Raw genomic sequence first — 23,349 nt, 5'->3', positions numbered from 1 at the left:
AATAAAGCATCAATAATGATCAACTGATTAAAACATACTGACAGTCAAATAAAGGGGAAAACACCAAGGATAGAACATCTCGCGAGACTTCAGAAGTCACGCTCTTACGTAGTAAAACCTCTTTGGTAACAAACCAACGTGGGCGAGTCAGAGTTCAGAGTTCTTGACGCGGGGTCATATTTGTGGTAAGTTTACTGAACTATTGCATGCAAATTCATGCACATTTCATGACGGAAGTGAAATAAAAAATAGGTTCACTCAACGTAGCACCAGTTTGCTTGTGTTATTCTCGAGTCTAAACACGGTCAGGTGGAGGGTGCATCACTCTTGCATCCACAGAGCAGTTTTATATTTATTTAGTCTGGCGACCTATTGCATGCACGTATCCTACTCTTCAAAAGCAGGAGAAGTTTACTTTGGTTTGACATGGAACAGATAATTTTGTAACTTGCAAGCTTAGAAATGGCCAAACTAGAATCTCATTCACAACATTCACAATCTGTATTATCGTGCTATTCTTAAATGTAGATTATTTTCTCATCAACGCTGTTTTTTTGTTGCAGTTACATCACCGTTCAGTCAGTATGCCTGAGGGCCCCGAGCTGCACCTGGCCAGCCTTTACGTAAACCGGGCGTGTGAGGGCGTGGTGTTCACCGGAGCTGTGAGAAAATCTGAAGTCAGCAAGAGCCTCGACGTGCCCTTCAACTGTGACGCCTACAGCATCACTGCCACCTCCAGAGGGAAGGAAGTGATGCTGACTCTGGTACCCATGGGTGCTGCTGACGGAAAAGGGAAAGGGGTGACAGCAGAGGCAGCCGCACCCATGGACATTGTCTTTCGCTTTGGCATGTCTGGCCTGTTCAAGATGACCGCAGAGGACGAGCTGCCCAAACATTCGCACTTGCGCTTCTACACCAAAGAGAAGCCGTGCAGGGTCCTGAGTTTCGTGGACACCCGTCGCTTTGGCACCTGGCACCCGAACGGGACCTGGCAGGCTGACAGAGGGCCGTGTATTATATTCGAGTATCAAAGCTTTAGGTCAGGAAATACTCACTACACACATTTAAAACACAATCAGTCTTATAATTTGTATTCTATGTGATAATTGTTCGGTGTTTGCTTCTCCACACAAAAAACGACAGCGTTATACTTTGCTTAAATGCATTGTTTTGTCATAGCAACAGCTAAAAAAAACTACATTGACCATAATCCTTCGCTCGATTTCAGTGCACACACCTGTGTAATATACCGTATTTTCTGAACTATAAGTCACACCGGAGTATAAGTCGCACCAGGCAAAAAATGCATAACAGAGAAGATAAAAACATATATAAGTTGCTCTGGAGTATGAAATGGGTTGCAAGTGTGAAAATAACAATTAATATCACATATAAGTCGCTCAGGAGTATAAGTATATAAGTATAAATATAAGTATAAGTCGTACCCCGGCCAAAACTATGAAAAAAAGTGCGACTTATAGTCCGGAAAATACGGGTAACAGTAATGGTTCGCACTAAGGGTTGTCATGGCATTCTACAAGGAAAACGATCTACAATTCCCTTAGCCTCTCCACGAGTAAATACTGTGATGTAAATACTGTGATGTAAATACTGTGATGTAAATACTGTGATAATATCGTAGATCTGCTTGGTTATCGTCACGTTACCGAGCCAACTGCACAATGTCACAACTGGTTACACTCCCTGGTTTTGTCTTCCCAGGGAGAACGTCATGTCGCGGCTGTCGGACCACGCCTTCGACAGACCCATCTGCGAAGTGCTGCTCAATCAGAAGTATTTCAACGGCATCGGGAACTACCTGAGAGCGGAGATTCTGTACAGGTAATGAATCACCAGCCATCAACACTAAAGCTCTCACTGTCGCCCTTTCTACCAACTTATTACTGTTCAGGGTGTGTGACATTTGCGTCCACTTGCATCTTAACTATTTAGTCAGTTCGATGATTTGAGTACGACTTATAGAAGACAATTCAAATGCGTAATGGGCCTGATTTCAATGACACATACACTTAAAGCTCAACAGTGGCCGCCAACCAGCAGCAAATCACGGCGAAACTTACAATTTAATTTCAAATTTCTGTTTTTTGTTTATTTGTTGTAACATCCCAAACAAAATCTGCTACATTATTTAATTATTTAGCCAAATTTTAAGTTTTAAATGGACTGAAAACTTCCACTGGGCCTTTTAAACTAAGGATTTGATTTTTTTTTTTTAAGTCTATGGGAAAAAAGATTGAGAAATTTACTTTGTCGAGTTTCAAAATAGAGCTTCAAGGAGCGAAAGGCCATAAACAGAACCGTTTTCATTGTCTACATATCTCTGGACACAGTAGTCCTTGACTCCTGTTTTTCTCCGAGTCCTCGAGGCGCCTTTGTTTTGTCTGAAGGCGTGCCTTTTGTTTCCTGTGTGAACAAGGACGCACAGAGAATCGTTTTGTATCACAATCCACTAACCTTCGCTCAGAGGCCTTGGGATAATTTATAGACTGATACGGCGACTGCTCCAAAGTAATAAAGCACATTGTTATGTTTCTTCTTACACTTTCATTAGGCTGAACATTCCGCCGTTCGAGTGCGCCCGGACAGTTCTCCAAGGGCTGGACTCGGACGACGTGTGTGAACCCCAGCAGCCGGTGAGATCCGGGCAAAAAAGCTACCGACTCACCACCGCCTTTTTACGTATAATATATCATATGTAACTTTGTGTACTTTGAAAGACGGCCGACGTGAAGAAGCACGTGAAACAAGAGGCGCCAGACCTGCTCCGACTGTGTCACACGGTTCCTCTGGAAGTTTTGAGTCTAGGTTTGTTTGAACTTGAGTGAACTCATGTTTACGGCAACCTAGTAGATTCAATATTTATAATACGTGGGCAGAAATGTGAATACACAGTCGGTGGAGGAGACAGAGGAGTTCCCAGAGTGTCAGCAAATAAATAAAACTGCGGTCGTATTTGTGTTTATCTGACAATATTGATGACTCTTATTTTCTTTTTTCAGGTGGAAAAGGCTATGACCCCGAAAAAGCCGACTACTCTGGTTTCAAGGCGTGGCTGCAGTGTTACTATGTCGACGGAATGAAATCTCTTCGGGATGGCAATGGGAGAACAATATGGTTTAGTGTAAGTTCAACATCAATTAAAATAATAATTGTGTGGATAATAATTGTATCTGTTTGTGTATTTACTTTGCAGGGAAATCCAGGTCCTATGGCGCCTAAAGGTTTGTAAATACTGTATTACTATAGAGCACTTAAATGCTTAAGTCATCAACATTCAAGAATAAAGTCAAAATAATGTACAATACAATACGTTTTCAAGGATTAGCTCACAACAGATCAAAAGTCTTTTTTTTGGGCCTTTGAATTCCAACAAAAGACCGTTTTCTATAGTCTATAAATTGTATGAGTTTCACAAACGGTTTTATTTGTGGTAAAGTATTGTAACGAGCGGCGCCTGAAAAAGTCACGAGAAACAGGTTTGCTCATGTCAGGCTTTAATGTTTTACGACAACAATCTCAAGAACAGTCAGGAACAACTCAACTTCCCCGTCCGACCACTGAGACCACACCCACAAAACTTCCCAACAACCATTGCGGAAAAGTTAGAACGCTACAGTATGAAATATATCTGTAGATAAAATTAAAAACTACTGCAAGCTCAACATTTATGTCTGTGTTTGCCCAGTAAAACCTTTAAAACTGGATTTTAACGTCATCAAAAATGCCAAGTGTCTGTTATAATCTCCTTTTAAATAAACAAATAATATAAAACACATAAGTGAAATGTCTTTAATCCAGGCCACTCACATGTATCAGTGTTTTTGTTTTTATTTGGTCACATTAGATTTTCATATTTTGTGATATTCCTCCATTGAAATCACATTATCGTCCACTTCACGTTCTAGAATTTAGACGTTTCTTGCATTTATTAATCACTGATGTTTTTACTGCTCAAAAACAAAAGCAGGCGTTGTACCCTCTCCTACCAGAAAAGTTACACAGTGCACCTTTCAAGTATATCATTATTTTCCATTAGGTGCTAAATCACCCAAGGCGAAAAAAAGAGTGAAGAAAGAAGAAGACCACGACTACACAGAGCAGAAAAAGGTAAATGTGTTTCAGCCGAGCCCGTGTTGGGACAGGAACGACGTGGACTCAACTCAGACTGACTTCCCTTTCAGCCGGCCAGGAGTCGTTCTGGAAACACAACTACGAAGAAGGCGATCAAAAAGGAAACTGGGACCAAACAAAAACAAGTAAAGAAAGAAGAGGAAGCAGAATCTGGCTTGGGGAGGAAGGTTGAAACGGTCCGGAAAACGAGTGCTGCGCCGGTCAAAAAGAGCAGGAAGAGGAACAGCGCTGCAGCTCCGGCAGCAGGTGCAGAGCGTTGAACCAGGAACGTTCAAAAACAACTTAACTTCACATCATTGTTACTGACAGAAGCTCTTATTTCAGACGTGCAGACGGAGACCAGAAGATCCTGCAGACTGAGACGCTAATGATCACGAGGCCGTTTTGCATCAGGTTTATACGTTTTTACTAAAGATTCTAAAAACAACATGTGGTCATTACTTTGATAACACAATCACCCGTTGTACATGTACATCATTTAAAGTCAGACAAATGAGTAGAAGTGGGCAATATATTGACTTTTCGATGATGTTATGTGATGTGAATGTTGTTTTAAGATATTTGCCAATCCAGTATATCATTTATAGTAAAAATGAGCTGAAAATGGCAACAAAAAACTTCCATATAAGAGTATAAGGTAATATTTCTGAACTTTTGAGATCAATTTTACAGATAGTTCATATTTGTCTGATATGTAAACCTCAACTAATAAGTTTAAAGACATGTTTTAACACATTTCTATTGGATTGACATAATATTTCATCATATCAAACACTGAAATTTTTATTTTTGTCAATATCGCCCACCGCTAAATACAGTTTTTAGCCAAGAACCGTCCCTTTTATTGGAGAAAAATGCATTCATCAAATTTCATTCATTCTGTAGTAAACTAGAACAACATGAAAATCACCGCAAGACTAGAAGAAGTGACACGATTTGAAAAGGTTCGAATTGAAGACGGATTCCCTGAGTCGTTAGTTGCGCCGGTCGGCTCTGATCTCTGCGCTCCAAGAGGTCACAGCTGAGAAGAAAACAATGTTATTAATGTTTATGCATGAGCCACTGTACAGTCATGAAGTTAGTCTGGATTACTCACTGCCAGGCCTCTTTGACGGGAAGAGACGTGCAGATCGTGGCGGTCACTGTGCTTCCGTGTGACTCGTACAGACGCAGCACTAGTGTCCGGCTCTGCTCCTCGGCCTGGACCAGAGAGGGCGATACAGAAACCATGCGTCACCATCATCACGGCCAAAAGGATTGCGATAAATAATGACGTCGCGATTAGGGATGTCAAGATTATTCGGTTAAACTACAGTCTACTAATCGCGACTATTATTAGAAGCTAAGTCAATCTGTTCTCCAAAAAAAGGACCGCTAAATGTCTTAAGGCTTTTCATGTGCAATAACTTTACTTTTGTGTACAGAAAGTTTGATTTTGTAAACACTGGTCACATCTAGAGTAGGGGTGTGTCAAAATATAGAAGTATAGACATATCTTGATACTAAATTTGGTGATACAGTATCGATATCGTGGGCTGCTGTATCGATATATCGGCATAAGTCATTTTTGTTATAGTTCCTGTAATATTTTGTGACCGCACTACAAATGTTGCTTGTTTAAAGAAAGGAAACTTGTTTACGCAAACCATTTGACATTTTGACTGTTTTGATGATTAAAATGGATGCATTCAATTTTGAGTTTGTGCTGGTTGTGGTTTAACAAAGAAAAATGTTGTTAGAATGTATCGGTTTCGTTAAAAAACAGTGATATATTGTAGAATATCATGCGCTATATATCGATTATCGCATGTATCGCAAAATTGTGAGGGACCCTGTGATTCCCGGCCCTAATCTAGAGGAACACTGATGTATTAGCATGAGAGAAAACTTACGGATTTCACTTTTTGTTTTGTCAATAATCGTATCACTAAACTTCGATATTGTGACGTCCCTGATCACGATAATAATGAAGTTATAAAGACATTAGTCATTTCTTGAATAACGTGGTGTTTGAACAACCATTACAGAATTGCACTTAGTTATTTTCTCAAGTGATTACGACACTGATCTAGTAGTTTTTTGTCAGCACAATCTTGTATCGTTTAATGGCGATTATCTTTGTTGTACCGCGACCTCTTTCCATCACGGTTAGCGACATTATTGTTAATCGTTCCTTGCCTAATACAGAGCAGAGGAAATGTGACGTATTTGGACAGTTACAGGTGTAAATTCACTATCAAACACGTGTCATTTAGGTTAGGTCAGGATATACTTCAATAACCTGTGACACTTTTATTTAGACATACGTTTAGTGTTGTATTCTTTCAGACTTGTACCTGTTTGATGGTCTCCAGGACGACGGCTGCGGAGCTGACGGAGAAAGTTCTCCAGGGACCGGTCTGAGGCGAGCACTGCAGGGGCCTCAGAGGACAGTTCATGTTGTACGCGCACTGTATCACTGACGACTCCTGGAAACTCCCTGGAATCATATCGTCTAATGAGGTTAAAACAGACCTGGGTATTTGTGGCCCCAGGGGCAAGATGCGGCCCCTGGCAAGAGTTTAGTTTCTATTTTTTAACCGTCTTAGCTGTGTAATGTGTCTGCACTTGTGTACTTAATAAAGATGACATGAAATGAAGGAAATAATAGATTCAATGGCCTAAATTTGACAGAAAATTGATTATCGGCCCTCCGCCACTCGCCTGGAGACGAATATGGAGGAAAAATGATTGCCGACCCCTGAGTTAAAGGCTCCAGTAACAATTGACCTAAATCCGTAGGTTGGGTTCATGTTTTTGGGCAGGTCAGAATTTAATGTTAGAATTTAGCATGTTCTTGGAAATGATTGCGATTTTGGATATGGAACGTCAAGTCCTGCAATATTTATGTTATTGCCATGTTTTAATATACTTTTTGACACAATGATTTCAGTTATATTAAAGCAAATATGTTCATACCTTAATGCATGAGTCAAAATAAAAATTGAGCCTAAATTAGACGCAATAAGTCTAAATCTAGAATGAAAATCTGCCATTTTCATCATTTTCTTTTTAAAAACAGCACATTTCTGTCACACTGAGGACCTTGGTGTTATTGTAATGTATTTAGTTTGTTACAATATAAAGATTGCGTTAGCCAGTATTGCAGTATCAATACTTTGGCGCCATATTGTGCAGCCGTAGTAGACCTGGTTTATGGTTCATATCTCTGTGATTACCTGTGAAAACCTGCCACAAAATCCAACATCTTCTTTGTCAGCACATATTAACAAATGTCAAATAACTTTCAGAAAAAATAAGGCTTAAATAACTTTAAGCCTTTAGATTAATATGGAAAGTTTGTGGAACCAATAACTTCCGCGTTTGTGGATCGTATGTTTAGGTATTCCTTTCAAAAACACAGAATCTCCCACAGTTTCACAGATCTGAAACTATGGCAACAACAAATAACAGAACACGAGTGCAACAGGTTTGTACCAGGCCCACAATTACAGGGCATTAAATGTAAACTAGATCAAAACAGCAGACTTTTGACATTACATTTCTCCAGATCTGTCCCACGCTCTCCATTTTAAACATTTTACAAGCAGTTTAAAACGTTGTGATTTCACATAACGCCAACGTAAACAGAACTAACCAGCGTGTGGCATGATGGCGTAGGTGAACTGGTGTGAGCCCATGTCGGCGTGAGCGTCTGGGGCCTTGGGTGCTCTCAGCCTGAGGAAAACAAACATTTACATAAAGACTCGGCACACGTTTTCTTCAGTAAATGTTTGCAGCGGATGTAAATAAAGCGGGCGCGCTCACAGCGATAGCGTCATGGTGTTCTTGAAGACGGAGTGGCCATACTTGCAGTCGTTCAAAAGGGCCACTCCGAAGTTGTGCTCGGACAGATCAGCCCATTTGTGACCCCAAACCTGACAAAGAAGTAAATACAATCAGGAAACAAATGAATGACATGCACCTATTCAATATTTGACTCCATTTACAAAAAATACTCTTTTTATATTCTACAAATTCTAATTGTGCACATGGATACCTGTTTTAGCCAATGTGTAGTTTATTTTATATTTAATTTAGGTACTTAACCCTGTTGTATATTTATTATGTGAGTATTTCTATCCCACGTATGTATACTATATATATTCTAATTTATAATTTAAATTTATAATTTCATTTAAATAGGTCAATATACTTTTTGGTCATTTGATCAATTTGTTTATGGAAAAATAGTCAGTACACAATAATAAGTCAGTGCAAAGTATACCGTATGTTCCGCACTATAAGGCGCACCGGACTATAAGGCGCATTAATAGAAACAAAACATGTACCATACAAAATCGCTTCGAGGTCAGAAAGCACAACCAAAATTAATCAATATATAAAGAGCGCTGGATTATAAGGCATACTGTTGTTTTTTGAGAAAATTAAGTGCACCTTATAGTGCGGAAAATACGGTAATTAGAGTTCGAGAGAGAGAGAATTGTCCCACTTTGCTCCTGGTTTGGGCTCAGTTTATTCCTGACGTAGCCTTTCTTTGGTCCTGCTCTTATCGTGGTTCAGTTCTGGTCTAGTTCAGATTTAGTCCCGGTTCAGTCTCAGTTTTGGTGCGTGTGAAAATGTGACATAAAAGAATCTCCAGCGCTGCGGCCGGTTCAGCACCTCGAACCTGGCCCAGTCCCATGAGGTGTTGCGGTGCGTGGGCCGCTGCAAGTGTCCGAACTGGATCTCATACGTGGCACTGGGGCTGTGAACACGGACCGGGAACTCCACCTTCAGGAACTTGTGCGACTCCTCCCACACGACCTGCAGCGAGGTTCACAGAGCGGCTCCTCGTCACAAATCCAGTTCAGATCTGTATTTAACTCTATTCTGGTCAAGGAAGTACTACGTAGAATGCTGAAGAAGCTTGTGTTCATGGTAAATTACTACTTTTGTCTGTGTTTGTTATATAATTACAGAGAGTGAATCAGTTTGAAGTTATAATATGAAGTAAATGGATTTCAAATGCAAAAAGTGCACAGGAATCTAAAAAAAAAAAAGATAATAAAGTGGTTTTCACATAACTATGACTTCCACAAAAGTAAATATACATTATTAAACCACGGGAATAAAACATAAATCCACAACTATAACCACAAAGAGAGTGTGTTGGGGCAGAGGCTGTACCTGAGTGTTGAACTTGAGGTAGGGGCACATGGCGTCCAGGACGATGTCTTGAGTGATGGTGGTCTTCTCGCTGACCCTCAGGCTGAAGCGGACTGTGGCCCTCAGTGGATCTGAGCTCAGCACATGAGCCGCCTGCACCACTTCCACCACCGGCTTCCTGGATCAATAATATGTCATTTAATACAATGTGGGTAAGAATCAATAGGAAATAATGTAATAATAATGCACATGAATAATCTGGCCAGACAATAATGTAATTACAAACACATTGTAATTATCTATTAGAAAATAACTTTGTAACTAACTATATTGGTTCATGTACATGTATTTATCTATTTTTTGTGAGTATTTTTGGACATTATGAATATGTCCACTGCAGGGCTGACTGATGTTGATAGGTTAAATTCTCCATTACATTAATTAGTTTTGCTCTAGTTTATTGTGTCCATACTTTATATTTTCTAGTTCAAGTCCATTCCTTTTCCAACACTTTATTTTATGTATGACCTTTATTTAATCATATTTTTTATTTCTTTATTTTAAGTTGCACCACATCGCTGTAATAAGTTCATAGCTCACTCACAAACGTAATAACACTTTTTCTGATTAAAGGCTGCGTTTTGTCTTGGTTTGGTCCAGTTCTAGGTCTGATGTAAACTTGGTTTGGTCCAGTTTAGTCCCGATGTAGACTTGGTTTGGTCCAGTTTAGTTCCGATGTAGACTTGGTTTGGTCCAGTTTAGTCCCAATGTAGACTTGGTTTGGTCCAGTTTAGTCCCAATGTAGACTTGGTTTGGTCCAGTTTAGTCCTGATGTAGATTTTGATTGGTCCAGTTTAGTCCTGATGTAGACTTGGTTTGGTCCAGTTTAGTCCTGATGTAGACTTGGTTTGGTCCAGTTTAGTCCCGATGTAGACTTGGTTTGGTCCAGTTTAGTCCCGATGTAGACTTGGTTTGGTCCAGTTTAGTCCTGATGTAGACTTTGATTGGTCCAGTTTAGTCCTGATGTAGACTTGGTTTGGTCCAGTTTAGTCCTGACGTAGACTTGGTTTGGTCCAGTTTAGTCCCAATGGAGACTTGGTTTGGTCCAGTTTAGTCCTGACGTAGACTTGGTTTGGTCCAGTTTAGTCCTGATGTAGACTTGGTTTGGTCCAGTTTAGTCCTGATGTAGACTTGGTTTGGTCCAGCTTAGTCCTGACGTAGACTTGGTTTGGTCCAGTTTAGTCCTGATGTAGACTTGGTTTGGTCCAGTTTAGTCCTGATGTAGACTTGGTTTGGTGCAGTTTAGTCCTGATGTAGACTTGGTTTGGTCCAGCTTAGTCCTGATGTAGACTTGGTTTGGTCCAGTTCTAGGTCTGACGTAGACTTGGTTTGGTCCAGTTTAGTCCTGATGTAGACTTGGTTTGGTCCAGTTCTTGGTCTGACGTAGACTTGGTTTGGTCCAGTTTAGTCTTGATGTAGACTTGGTTTGGTTCAGTTCTAGGTCTGATGTAGACTTGGTTTGGTGCAGTTTAATCCTGATGTAGACTTGGTTTGGTCCAGCTTAGTCCTGATGTAGACTTGGTTTGGTCCAGCTTAGTCCTGATGTAGACTAGGTTTGGTCCAGTTTAGTCCTGATGTAGACTTGGTTTGGTCCAGCTTAGTCCTGATGTAGACTAGGTTTGGTCCAGTTTAGTCCTGATGTAGACTTGGTTTGGTCCAGCTTAGTCCTGATGTAGACTAGGTTTGGTCCAGTTCTAGGTCTGATGTAGACTTGGTTTAGTCGGGTTCTAGGTCTGGTTTAGTCATGGTTCTTGTCCAGATTTAGTTCCGGGCTTGTATGCAGCCTTTTATGAGAATAGATAATATCACTGACCATTAAAATGTAATTGATCGCCACAAAAGCAAAAGCGAGAGTAGACCTGGTCTGCAGATGGTAGTCCATGACGTCCCAGGCGTCCCAGTACAGAGGCACGTCATCGAACAGGACAAACTGGTTCCCTTTGTGTCCGTCCAGAAGCGCTTCTCTGGACAGAACAGAGCTGACATCAAAGGGGCACCGAACATACTCTGTTTAAATTTAGAATGAAAGTACCTGCCGGACGTGACGAGACACAGCGACGCCAAGGTGCCATCTTTGTTCACCACAGATCTCAAAATGCCATTCTCCATCAGAACGGTCCCATCAGCCTGAAGCGTAAAAACACACTTTGAATGTTCAGTGAAATTAAACTCATATAAAGATAAGATAAGACAGCCTTTATTTGTCCACACAATGGGGAAATTTCGGTGTTGCACGCAAGTAGATACAGATGTAAAAGAACAAATAAACTTCTAGGAAGCTTTAAAAAAAAAAAAAAAAAAAACTCTTAATAGAAAAACTCTTATAAACAAAACTTTTGAAGACAGAACCTCTCATATTCTTAATAAGGAACAGAAAGAAAAAAATAAAATAAAATAACCTAAGACAAACATAATAATGATAATAGCTGCAAAAGTAAACACTCTTATTTACAGCAGTTATATGCACATGAATATGACATTATTGCGTATAACAGTATTGCACATGGTTAAGTCAGTATGGCACATGGGTATGACAGTATTGCACATGAATATGACATTACTGCGTATCAGTATGACAGTATTGCACATGGTTAAGTCAGTATTGCACATGGTTAAGTCAGTATTGCACATGGTTAAGTCAGTATTGCACATGTGTATGACAGTATTGCACATGAATATGACAGTATTGCACATGAATATGACATTACTGCATATGAGTATGACAGTATTGCACATGGTTAAGTCAGTATTGCACATGGTTAAGTCAGTATTGCACATGGGTATGACAGTATACATGTGTTCAGGGCTAACAGTGTTTGTTGTCAAGTCTATATTAGGGACATTATACTGTATTTATTATACCGACTTTCAATAACTTGCCCTTTCAAATAAACGATTTACGAAGAAAAACAGGAAATTCAAAAATTCTATCAAATTATAACCTTTTGTTTACACATTTTACACAACCTCCAGAGTTCTTAGAGATTTCGGTTGGTTTGCAGTAGCATGCCGTAGAACTATAATTCCGCATGTTCTTCCCGTTTTCAATAAAAGCAATAAAAGCCAGTGTGGGGAGGCTTTACCTGCGGCGTGACGGAGACCGGAGTCAGAGGTTCTGCTGGTCGGACGAGGGCTAAACCAACACTCGGGACCTGCACCAGAGCTGAACGAACACGGCATGTCAACGGCAGAACAACAACGCTTATATAACGGGTGGGAAAATACAGATATATCGTGATGTACGGTGTTTTTTTCCCACGCTCACCTAATACAGAGTCGCCCTCTCTGTGAACCCGGATGACCTCGTGACGCTCCCAGGGCAGAGAGTTGAACACGGCCGGAGAACTGCCGCCTGAGCCTAGCGCGCTCAAAGCATTTTTGAGCAGCCGAGAGCCAGAGTTACGGATATCTGCACGAGGGAGAATGAAATCGATTTGAAAAATGTACAGACGGTTAAAAAACACGGCCATATTTGATGTTTATGGTGTAAAAAATTGTGTTAAAAATTGTGATTTCACACGCCGATTAATTATAAATGATGTTAAATCTGCTCCGTGCAAAAAAAAAGTGTAACGCAAAACACAATATTCAACGTTACAGATCACAATTTAAACATATAAAAGCTACCTTTAAAACAATATTTTAATAATGAGGACAAACATAAGGTATTGTGGAAAAATGTGCAATTGTAAACATACTTTTTCATTCTTTAAAGCACCCGTGTTGTATAAAAGGCTTGCTAATAAAATATGTTTATTACTATGTCACTTCACACTATTTTCTAATCTATGAGGAACATTAACAAGCGACTTATGACTTACAAACGTACAAAAAGGTCAATAATACCTTCATAATATCTAAGGGCGTCTTCTACCACCAGCTCGATGCAGCTGCCGGGAATCACATCGTGAAACTGGTTCAGAAGCAACAACCTACCAAGAAAAACAGGATACATTTGCGGTTTTCTTTTGATTTCAGATGACTTTGATGTTGGTTCTCATGTGTGTAGACCTCCAGAGCTCCCGCAGCTTCTCCGCAGGGTACGCGAAGCTCTCGTCTCGACACGCGGCCAAACTGCTGGCCACTTCCACGTCATGGAGCAGACTTTCACACTCACGGTTTCCGCGCTTGATCTGCACGACACGCAGCACAGAACGCTAAAGAAGAGGGTCTCGAGTGGAGGTTTCTGTTGCACGAGTCGGTCACTGGCTTATTCTAAAAGCCAAATTCTAGGTCTCATACAGTAACAGCCATTTAATAGACACGCGTTTGACTTTTATTTTATTTTCTTTAATAAATTCTGTCCTAAAAGAGAAAAAAACTGCACAGAAACTAAAATACATTTACATGCAAATAATAATTGTAATGTAATGAGTAGTTGTATTTTACTGTGCATTCAATGGAAAATATTAATACTAGGGCTGGGACGAATTACTCGATTAATCGCTACCAAGCGGTTATTTAAATAATTTTCACCTTTATTCATTTAATAATCGTTACTGGTCTATACAGGCCCCAAAACATGCCGTGAACAGAGAAAAGAACTTTAGTGACTCGAATTAAGATGCAAATTGACTGTACTTGATGAAAACACAAGTGCTCCACCACCTCATCCTCCTCAAACGTCTTCACTTCATCGTCATCTGGGTCAAATTTTGTGAAAACGTCTTTGAATAATCGCCAGACTAGTCCATTAGCAAAATGATCGTTAGCTGCAAGTATTATAATTTTGGTTCATTTGTGACTAAGAATGCGTACACACTTGTCATTATTTAGTCCTAAATTGAGCCCATTTAATCCATATTTGGTTTAATCCTGTTCTAATACTTGTTTGGTCCTGATCTAGTCCAGGTTTATTTTCAGGTTTAGTCTTGGTTTGGCCCCAATTTTGATGTGGTGACTGTGCGAATGTGCAAATACATCACGCATTTGACCAGACCTCCCTCCATCCCAGTCCAGCTTTGGAGCCAAGAGAGACAATGCTTCTTTTCCCCGCCCTAAACCATGACACGCCCAATAGAATCTTACGATGTGCGTTTTGGGAGACAATACTTGGTCGGTTCCTCTTCTGGACTTTACCTGGGCCTCTGTGGTGTAGGTGCCGTTGTGCAGCTCCAGAAACAGCTCCCCGCTCCACGTGCAGAGGAGCTCGGACTCTGACCTCAGCGCAGAGAAGAGAGCGTCGGGAGTGGACATCCGCACCCTGTGAATCAGTCGCACACATCACATCCTGTTTAGAGTCAGCATCCTCCCGGTGATGGCGCTTACGAGATAACCAAGTACGCACAGACCTCGAATGGCGTCATAATGGTGTAATATTTAGTTTGGTTTCATTATAATAGTGGTCTGTTTTTTAGTTTGTTTTAAAAGGAATTGAGTTGCCCCGTAGGCTTTGTTAGACAGGACAGTGCAGCGTGAAATGAGGTGAGAACAAGGAGGACATTCAGCAAAGTTGTCTGAGCTGGAAATAGGGTCGTCAAATGAATCAAAAATCTGATATCAAAACTAGTATCGACACTCATTTGAACAAGTATCGATACTAAAACAAGAACACACGAACAAGACAAAACTGACCTTACTTGAACAGTTTTAGAATCGAAAATACTAGAATCAAAACTACTAGAAGTAGTAGAATAAAACAAAGTATATGTTTTATTATCCTTGGTATTGAGCCTATTCCTGAGTATCAAAATCAAGATTTAAATTGTAGTATTGTATCACTACTAATACTCAGTTGGATCTCTCTTGAATAGTTAGGAAAATAAAAGACTTTAGCTACTGTATATCAGAACTAGTACATGGTAATAGTAAAGAAAGTACTATTGTGTTAATATATTTATCTGAGCATTATCATGATGGTATCCAAATCAAAATGAACGGGGACATTTTTGTATCTTGAAAATACTACATCCCAATAAAAGGGCAGACACTAAAATAGCCACTGGTAGAAACTGACCTAAACCGTAATATAAATGATCAGATTCAATGATAAAAGGTGGTGTGATGTGGAGCCTTCTGTCGTTATAAAGCCCATGACTTTGTGAGTCTTTCGGTGTTCATCCATCCCAACTATTTAACTCTTTTTACTCTTTTATATCGTTTCATCCCTGACGGATATGCGGACACATTTCCAGTGATGGAAAGATGGAAGCTGACCTGGGAAGTCCATCTGTGTCCTGGACCCGCCGCAGTCTGTCCAACATGAGCTGAGTGGGACCGCCGCCGCCGTCGCCGAACCCAAACAACACAGCGCTGTGATTGGCCCGGCCTTTATCCTTGTTGTTTTTCACCGTTTTTGTCAGCTAGGCAAAAAGAAAATCAGATCAAGCTTATTTATCTGGCAAATGAACATTACTTTATTGTTCAGACAGCTTGATTTCAACAAGTTTGACCAATTAACTGGAGGTAATTAAGTCGTGGGTGTCATTAAACTTGGAAATGTTTCTTCTCACAATAATCATAACTGTAAAATTTGACATTGTGACATCCCGACGCCCGACTAGAAACAGAAAACTCACGTCTTCAACTTTGCCTTTCATTTCATAGGAGTTTCCGGGGGGGAAATGAGTGAGAACTTTAGAGCCGTCAAGACCTTCCCAGAAAAAGGTGTTGTGCTTGAAAAGGAAAGAAAAAACAAACATACAACTTTAAAATAAGCGCGACAATATCGGCGACGCCTTTGAACACACTGAAGAGCGGGTGACTCACAGGGAAAGTGTTGACCAGGTTCCAACTGAGCTTCTGCGTCAGAAAGTTGGAAATGCCACTGCCCTGCATGATCTGAGGAAGCTGCGCCGAGTAACCGAACGTGTCAGGAAGCCAAAACTGGAGAAAAAGCATAGAACTGTCAACAGAGACAAGGTTACGTGAATATATCAGGATCTGACTGTTAAAGGCAGTGAATAACTGTGTGGAAAGTGAGCTTCTGGTCAGAAAACACGTAATCACATAATCTGCATGTACACTTCCCATTCACCTTTAAATGAAAAATAAAAAGTAGACAAGAAGATGTTAAACAAACCTCTTTGCAGTAAATCCCAAACTCCTGGTTAAAGAAGCGCTGCCCTTCTAAAAACTGTCGGACCATGGACTCTCCTGAAGGCAGGTTACCGTCCTGAGGTACCAAAGTGTCAGAGGAAGTTCCATCAGATGCAGCAGAACATGTCAGTATACGTGAGTTTCAATTTGCCTTTTATTGGAGACAGACATTCCAGACATAGGATAGTTACCATTTCTACCCAGGTTCCTCCCACAGGTATGAACTGTCCCTTCTTCACAAACTGTTGGATCTCGGAGAACAGGCCCGGGTACCAGCTCTTCACCCACTGGAACTGCTGGGCCTGGACACAAGATGAACCTGATTATAACCCCATAATAACCCCACTATAATCCCATTATAACCCCAATACAACCCCATTATAACCCCACTACAACCCCATAATAACCCCACTACAACCCCATAATAACCCCATAATAACCCCTCTACAACCCCATTATAACCCCACTATAACCCGATAACCCCACTATAACCCCACTATAACCCGATAACCCCACTATAACCCCACTACAACCCCATAATAACCCCACTATAACCCGATAACCCCACTATAACCCCTCTACAACCCCATTATAACCCCACTATAACCCGATAACCCCACTATAACCCCACTATAACCCGATAACCCCACTATAACCCCACTATAACCCGATAACCCCACTATAACCTCACTACAACCCCATTATAACCCCACTATAACCAGATAATCACCCCACTAAAACCCCACTACAACCCCATAATAACCTCACTACAACCCCATTATAACCCCACTATAACCCCACTATAACCCCACTATAACCCCACTATAACCCCACTATAACCCGATAACCCCACTACAACCCCATAATAACCTCACTACAACCCGATAATAACCCCACTATAACCCGATAATAACCCCACTATAACCAGATAATCACCCCACTATAACCCCACTACAACCCCATTATAACCTCACTATAACCCGATAATAACCCCACTATAACCCGATAATAACCCCACTATAACTCGATAATAACCCCACTATAACTCGATAATAACCCCACTATAACCCGATAACCCCATAATAACCCCACTATAACCCCATTATAACCCCACTATAACCCGATAATAACCCCACTATAACCCGATAACCCCATAATAACCCCACTATAACCCCACTATAACCTCACTACAACCCCATTATAACCCCACTATAACCTGATAATAACCCCACTATAACCCCACTATAACCAGATAATAACCCCATAATAACCCCACTATAACCCCATTATAACCCCACTATAACCCCACAACAACCCCATAATAACCCCATAATAACCCCATTATAACCCATTGAGTTGCAGCACAACCGATCATTTCAAATATGTTACCAACAACTGACCTGGGAGCAAGTGAAGACAAACGTTGGGTTTTTCTCCATCAGGCGGACCACCGTGGCCCAGCTGCGTCCACACTTACGAATGGTCTCTTCGTACGGCCAGAGCCAAGCTGCAAACACAAACATACCGGGACAGAGTTATACAACCCGAGTTATAGATATATAATTCCATTTTACAACAAGTAACATTGGATTACAAGAGCAGTTTTTGTCCACATTGCACAGGGAAATTGTATTTGGTTCATTGTCGCCCTCTATTGGCAATAAAGGGTGCATCACGTGGGTTTGAAGCCCTGACTGCTGAGATCCGAGGTGATAAAAGAAGCTCTTCAACGATCCGGATGGGTTCAGTGATGGTGTGAGTACTAGCTGCACACATCTGATGATATAAATGTTCATCAGTTCAGGGCTTACGTGAACATGTGAATGAAATAAAACTAACTTTAACTCCAGGTAGAAGTGGGAGAGAAACTGAACATTCACAACTATTTAATGTTGTTTTCAAGAGTATTATTATATTACATATTAGAACATTGACTATTATTGTACTATATGTTGAAAGGAACACAAACTTGCAGTGTAATCTTTCAAATAAGGATATAAAGTTACATTTCTGCACTTTTGTGGCTAGTTGTATGGTCCATTCTCTGTTTGTGCAATACTTGAACCCAGACATTGATATAAACAAGTGTATTTTAGCATATTTCGGATGGATTTCTAAACTATTGTCTGATAACAGTCGGGAAAATGAGAAATTCAACACGTAACCACATTAAAACACGACATGAGTGACACCTGAGTCGATGTGGCAGTGGCCTATTGCGTGCGCCGTGTGTTGGCTCTGCCCGTTGCGCTGGTTGAAGAAGGCGGTGGCCAGACTGCGAGCTCTGGGGAAGGTGCCGGGGTCCGAGGGGTCGCACAGGTTCACCATCTCATTGACGGTGTAGAGCGCCTGAAAGCTGCGCTGGTCCTCGTCGCCGAGCTCCTGCGCACACACAACACCGCGGCTGTGACTTCGACCAACATGGCGAGAAACGCAACGATCTCGGGGGTTTTGTGATGGGGAAATGCAGAGTCCAGAGCAACTTGATTGAGGGAACGTTCACGTTTCAAAAGGGGTGCCAAAACAAAACGCTTTCATTTGTAATTGTGTAAACCTGTGCCTCTTCGCGCCTCGTTCGGTGGTTCAATGGTTTTATTTAGTCATATTTACTGCACTGAGACGTAAAGTTTTCTCTCATTTACAGCAGAATAATGCGTTTCAGGACATTGATTACCGTATTTTCCGGACTATAAGTCGCTTTTTTCATTTTTTCATAGTTTTGGCCGGGGTGCGACTTATACTTATACTCCGGACCGACTTATATGTGATATTATTTGTTATTTTCACACTTGCAACTGCATTTCATACTCCAGTGCAACTTATATATGCATTTTTTGGCTGGTGCAACTTATAGTCACCTCTTAAACTGTGATAAAATGTGAATATATGATTATATTTCTGTGATGTATTTTATCTGCATAATAGTGATATTTTATCTGCATCATTAGTCTAAGAGAAGAACGGGTGTGTGACAAACTGCATTTGTGAAGGGGTCGTAAAGATGGGCCAAAGGATGTTTACCCTAGGGGGGGTGATAATCCAGAGGAGTCTGGGTAATGTTTACCCAAGGCTTGATCTCTACGGAAAAATACCAAGTGCCTTGATGTGAGGCTGACCAATGAGAAATGTGACCCGCCTATTCCAGAATATCTAATAAAACCAACCAGCATGGGAAAAAACGGGGTGAGACGCGGGGGTGAGACGCAGGAGGGTCAGCCAGGCTCCTTACAACGGCTTGGCTGACACAGTCCCCGCGTTTTCTCCCATGCATGCCACACAAATGTCTGATGTTTCTGTGTCGTTTCATATTCTAGGTTGAATTGTGTTCTCGATGTGTTACGGAATAGCATCGGTGTATGTCTAATTCCATGACATAAACAAGGGTAAAAAGGGGTATTTCTGCCCTTTTGTGGTTCATTTTAAGGTCCAGTCACATAAACGAAGACATTTATAGACACTTTTTAGCACATTCCTGATGCTATTGTCTGAATATCGACACATTTTTGTCACCATCACCCACCACTTCTCATAAATAGAATAAGGTTTGTATTCTGTACCTTGACAATGTCCACCATCATCTCAAAGTCGGTGAGCAGCTCCTGGACGTTGCGGTGGAAAACGATCAGCTCGGCCTTCTGGACTGAAAACATCCTCTTTGGGTCAGGGGCTGCGATCATAGACCCCTGTCCCGCTCCAAACAGGCCATTGCAGGCCACTTCGATGTACAGGAGGAGGCTTCGGGGGGAAACACGGGCAAATGAGTTCAAAACAGAGGCCAAAGCGGAGTCATTATCCTCATCACGATCCTGTTGTCAGAGCCGGACTCACCTGTGCGGCTCGTCCTCCTGCAGCGACTCAGAGATGACATAACTAGTCTTTTCACCTTCTTTTGTCAAGCCCTAAACAATCACACGCAACAGAGTGAAATACTGTATAAAGTATACAAGAAATACAATATCAGGAAGAAAGGAACCACTTTATAACTATACCTTAATGGGTCTTAATAAAGCATGAACAAAGACTCAATTCATACTGAACTACTTGTTTATTAAGAATAATTCAGACTTAGTAACTACTTAATTAAGAGGTTATGGTTAGGAGTCAGATAATAGGGTATTAATAAAGTACAAACGAATTATTAATTATTCTGTGTGTACATGTTATGACTTTATTTGGTGTATTTAAACCAGTTGTAAATGTAAATTATAGTTTTACACCGATTGAGTGGCTGTTGTGAAGGAAAGTTTAAAAATGTGTTTAAAAAGACAGGAAGTGACATCAACATCCCAAGTCTTTGCATAATTGACACAAAAGAAACAACTATTTTGACCCACATCAATTCAACAAAATAAAAGTTCTCTCATATGTTTTTATTTGTCATACAAAACAAAAACAATTAGATGGGTTTTGGCCCAGTGGTTGCTGGGTAATTTCTTAATGTGGTGCCATCAATTACAAACAGGAAGTAAAATTATAAACCTAAAAACAACATGCATTATAGTTCCATGAGTAGTCCAACCTGTCAGAGGCACTTTATTACAATATTTGTTCATTGGGAATCAAGTCTTTGTTCATGCTTTATTAAGGCTATTAAAAGTGTAGTTATTATTCCAACAACACTTACTACTCTAAGCCAGATGGTTCTGACTAAACACAACAGCTTTATATATTCTCACGTTTACAAAAGGACAACACTTGCCATCGAGGGAGAAACTTTACATCCGTCCACACAGCGTCCACGTTGCCATGACGTTGAGCTGACATTACCTGCACCGGCTGTCCGTCCCTCCAGACCAGGGCTTCTCCATCGCTCTCCCACAGCAGGTGCACCTCTTTAGAGCTCCAGGACGACGGGACGTTCAGGGCGACTCTGAACCAGCACGTGGACCACCTCGACACAAAGACCCACGTCACACATCACACGACACCACCTGCGTGTGGAAAAGGGCAGTGGCTTTACTTACGTCGGTCCAAAGCTTTCTCCAGCTTTATGAGGAGCAAAGTTCTGCTTGATGGCTTCTGTGAAGGGGATGCGTTTTGGAGATAGGAAGGATTCCAACTTCTCCACAGGACAGGATTCTCCATGGAGACTGTAGCAAGAGGTGGGGGGGGGGGGGGACAATGTGCTTATGGTGCATTTTCAGTGTTTTCATCTCTATTCTTTAGGTTATGATGTGTCTAAGCTAAACCAACACTTTTGATGGTGCCCATGTCAATTTAGCATCTGTTTCCACGTGTTGTAGCTTAGATTGTCAAGTATTTTTTGTTTTGTTTTTATAGTTGGGGGATCATATTTGCAAACGTATTGGAGATTTGCACAATTAGAATATCTAGTCGTCCATAAAAATGCCTGGAGTAATCTCACAATCAGCCCTTTTGTTCAAGGTCCATTCACGTTTTAGTGCTGGACTCGAACCCTGACCTTTGCACAGTCCTAACGTAAAGTAACCTAAATGTATGCAAAGTTGGAAACTAGTCACTTGCAGAAGTTAAGTTTCAGATTGTGCAGCCCACATGTGCTGTAGCTGTGATTGTTTCTGGTGCTCGGTTGTTGTTATCACACTTACCGTCCTCTCAGATTGCAGTCTGTAAAGTAAATGTCCGAGATGAACTTCTCCGCTCTCTCGAGGAGCGTGCGTCTGTTCTTGAGCACAGGCTGGTGATACATCCCCAAACTCATCTCACTTCAGTCAAACCGACACGACATCAGCTGGTCCCTGCAGCCACCGGAACCAGGAAGTGAACTCATCTGCTACTGCACTGCGGCGAAGCAGACGCTAGAGGGCGGTGTTCATAGAGCGCATGGATATTATATTATCGATAGAGCATCACCAAATGGTCAACAAGCCCTTCACATAACATTTATCTAAAATACAGTGCTCCTCACTGTTAACTACTAGAAGTAATACTTGTATAAAATAATACTAATGCTATGTAACATTTTTATGGAAACCATTGTTGGATGGAGTGAAGTCAAAGTCAAAACATTGCAAGAAGCTGTATTAATTTCAACAGTTACTATTCATATTTAATACAAGATTAAAAATAAATATGTAAATAAACTTACATAGTCTGCAAAGTTAAAAACTTCATAAAATATATATAAAATCATATATTTTCACCACTATTTCCCCTTTGCGTTCATTGTATCAAACCACCAATTGTATATTATATTTCACTTTCACAGTTTTAGAATAAAGCAATTGTTTATCTTTTACTTTAAGTCAAATATTTTCATATAGTGTGTGTGTGTGTGTGTGTGTAAATATATATTGTGTAACAATAAAGGTTAATAAACAAAAATATTCACAATAAACTTTGCTGTCAAAGCTTATAAATGCATATTCTTCTCTTCTGCTCCTCAGCTGAACCTACAGCCGCCCCAGCCTCTCCAGCTCTTTCCACTGGGGGGATATTTCTTCACATCATGGTTTAAACTGCCCATATCCATTGCACTTCACTGAAACTTGGCCCAAACTGGTAGATGAAAAAAATTGCTCGTAAGATCTATTATTGGAGAAAATGTCTATACTTTATTTCAGTAGTTCACATTTTATTTATTCCTTTAAAGGAGCACTTTGTAAGTTTCATAGGTGGAGAGTCCAAAACCATCTTTTTTCCATGGAGATATTGTTGTTTTGCCAAAATGTTCCATACGCTGTTGTAAAATCTTTGCAATCTCCATGGAGACAAGCGTCGCAAAGCTAACCAAGTCCATTTTGCAAGATGGATTAGTTTACTGTGTGCACCAATTTCATTTTCATGAGACAAGCAGGTGACGGACGCTCCACAAGAAAAGTTACAGTGTGCACCTATAAAATTCACAGTTCCCCATGGCAACAGTGCCATGGGGATTATCTGTACAGTGGTGTGCAGATCATTTCACAGACGGGAGATAAGAGCCTATTTACCCTACATATTACACAGTATTCTCATAGGAAATATATAAAA

At 40.7% G+C, this 23,349-nt stretch overlaps 2 protein-coding genes across 3 annotated transcripts; one reads left to right on the top strand and one right to left on the bottom strand.

Annotated features, from left to right (window-relative positions):
- The first annotated feature begins 76 nt into the window (after positions 1-76).
- Positions 77-4,553, top strand: neil1 (nei-like DNA glycosylase 1). 2 transcript variants are annotated; one of them, XM_072434824.1, is made up of 10 exons: positions 77-185; positions 564-1,039; positions 1,723-1,842; positions 2,573-2,654; positions 2,739-2,826; positions 3,021-3,142; positions 3,215-3,242; positions 4,058-4,128; positions 4,203-4,398; positions 4,477-4,553. In XM_072434824.1, exons 2-10 carry the CDS (start codon positions 585-587, stop codon positions 4,518-4,520), a joined length of 1,206 nt encoding a protein of 401 aa, XP_072290925.1. In that variant the 5' UTR covers positions 77-185; positions 564-584; the 3' UTR covers positions 4,521-4,553. The 2 variants fall into 2 exon arrangements, with proteins under 2 accessions (XP_072290925.1, XP_072290924.1); XM_072434823.1 differs by having other exon boundaries at positions 3,021-3,242.
- On the bottom strand, positions 4,547-22,137 carry man2c1 (mannosidase, alpha, class 2C, member 1). The gene is made up of 26 exons (XM_072434822.1): positions 21,966-22,137; positions 21,363-21,488; positions 21,166-21,289; positions 20,227-20,297; positions 19,956-20,133; positions 18,591-18,780; positions 17,799-17,905; positions 16,590-16,700; positions 16,382-16,474; positions 16,069-16,185; positions 15,879-15,974; positions 15,517-15,662; positions 14,440-14,563; positions 13,372-13,493; positions 13,207-13,292; positions 12,626-12,769; positions 12,444-12,523; positions 11,393-11,487; positions 11,220-11,324; positions 9,322-9,478; positions 8,815-8,958; positions 7,960-8,069; positions 7,790-7,869; positions 6,489-6,631; positions 5,249-5,352; positions 4,547-5,173 (listed from the first exon to the last, which is right to left on the bottom strand). Exons 1-26 carry the CDS (start codon positions 22,076-22,078, stop codon positions 5,059-5,061), a joined length of 3,081 nt encoding a protein of 1,026 aa, XP_072290923.1. The 5' UTR covers positions 22,079-22,137; the 3' UTR covers positions 4,547-5,058.
- Between the last annotated feature and the right edge of the window lie 1,212 nt (positions 22,138-23,349).

This window comes from Eucyclogobius newberryi, unplaced genomic scaffold, assembly GCF_026437365.1.
Source record: "Eucyclogobius newberryi isolate DKJ021-1_F unplaced genomic scaffold, fEucNew1.0.hap1 SCAF_7, whole genome shotgun sequence".
In the NCBI taxonomy this organism is placed as follows: Eukaryota; Metazoa; Chordata; class Actinopteri; order Gobiiformes; family Gobiidae; genus Eucyclogobius; species Eucyclogobius newberryi.
The sequence above is the reverse complement of the archived record's forward strand: the minus strand, read 5'-3'. Positions and strand labels throughout refer to the sequence as shown.

Coding starts and splice junctions, on each gene's coding strand:
- man2c1 (XM_072434822.1), bottom strand. CDS start 22,078: ATGAGTTTGGGGATGTATCACCAGCCTGTGCTCAAGAACAGACGCACG. Junction 16,475..16,589: donor GAGGAACCTGGGTAGAAATG/GTAACTATCCTA, acceptor TTGGTACCTCAG/GACGGTAACCTGCCTTCAGG. Junction 8,959..9,321: donor ACCTCAAGTTCAACACTCAG/GTACAGCCTCTG, acceptor ACCTCGCTGCAG/GTCGTGTGGGAGGAGTCGCA.
- neil1 (XM_072434823.1), top strand. CDS start 585: ATGCCTGAGGGCCCCGAGCTGCACCTGGCCAGCCTTTACGTAAACCGG. Junction 2,655..2,738: donor TGTGTGAACCCCAGCAGCCG/GTGAGATCCGGG, acceptor GTACTTTGAAAG/ACGGCCGACGTGAAGAAGCA. Junction 4,399..4,476: donor CGCTGCAGCTCCGGCAGCAG/GTGCAGAGCGTT, acceptor CTCTTATTTCAG/ACGTGCAGACGGAGACCAGA.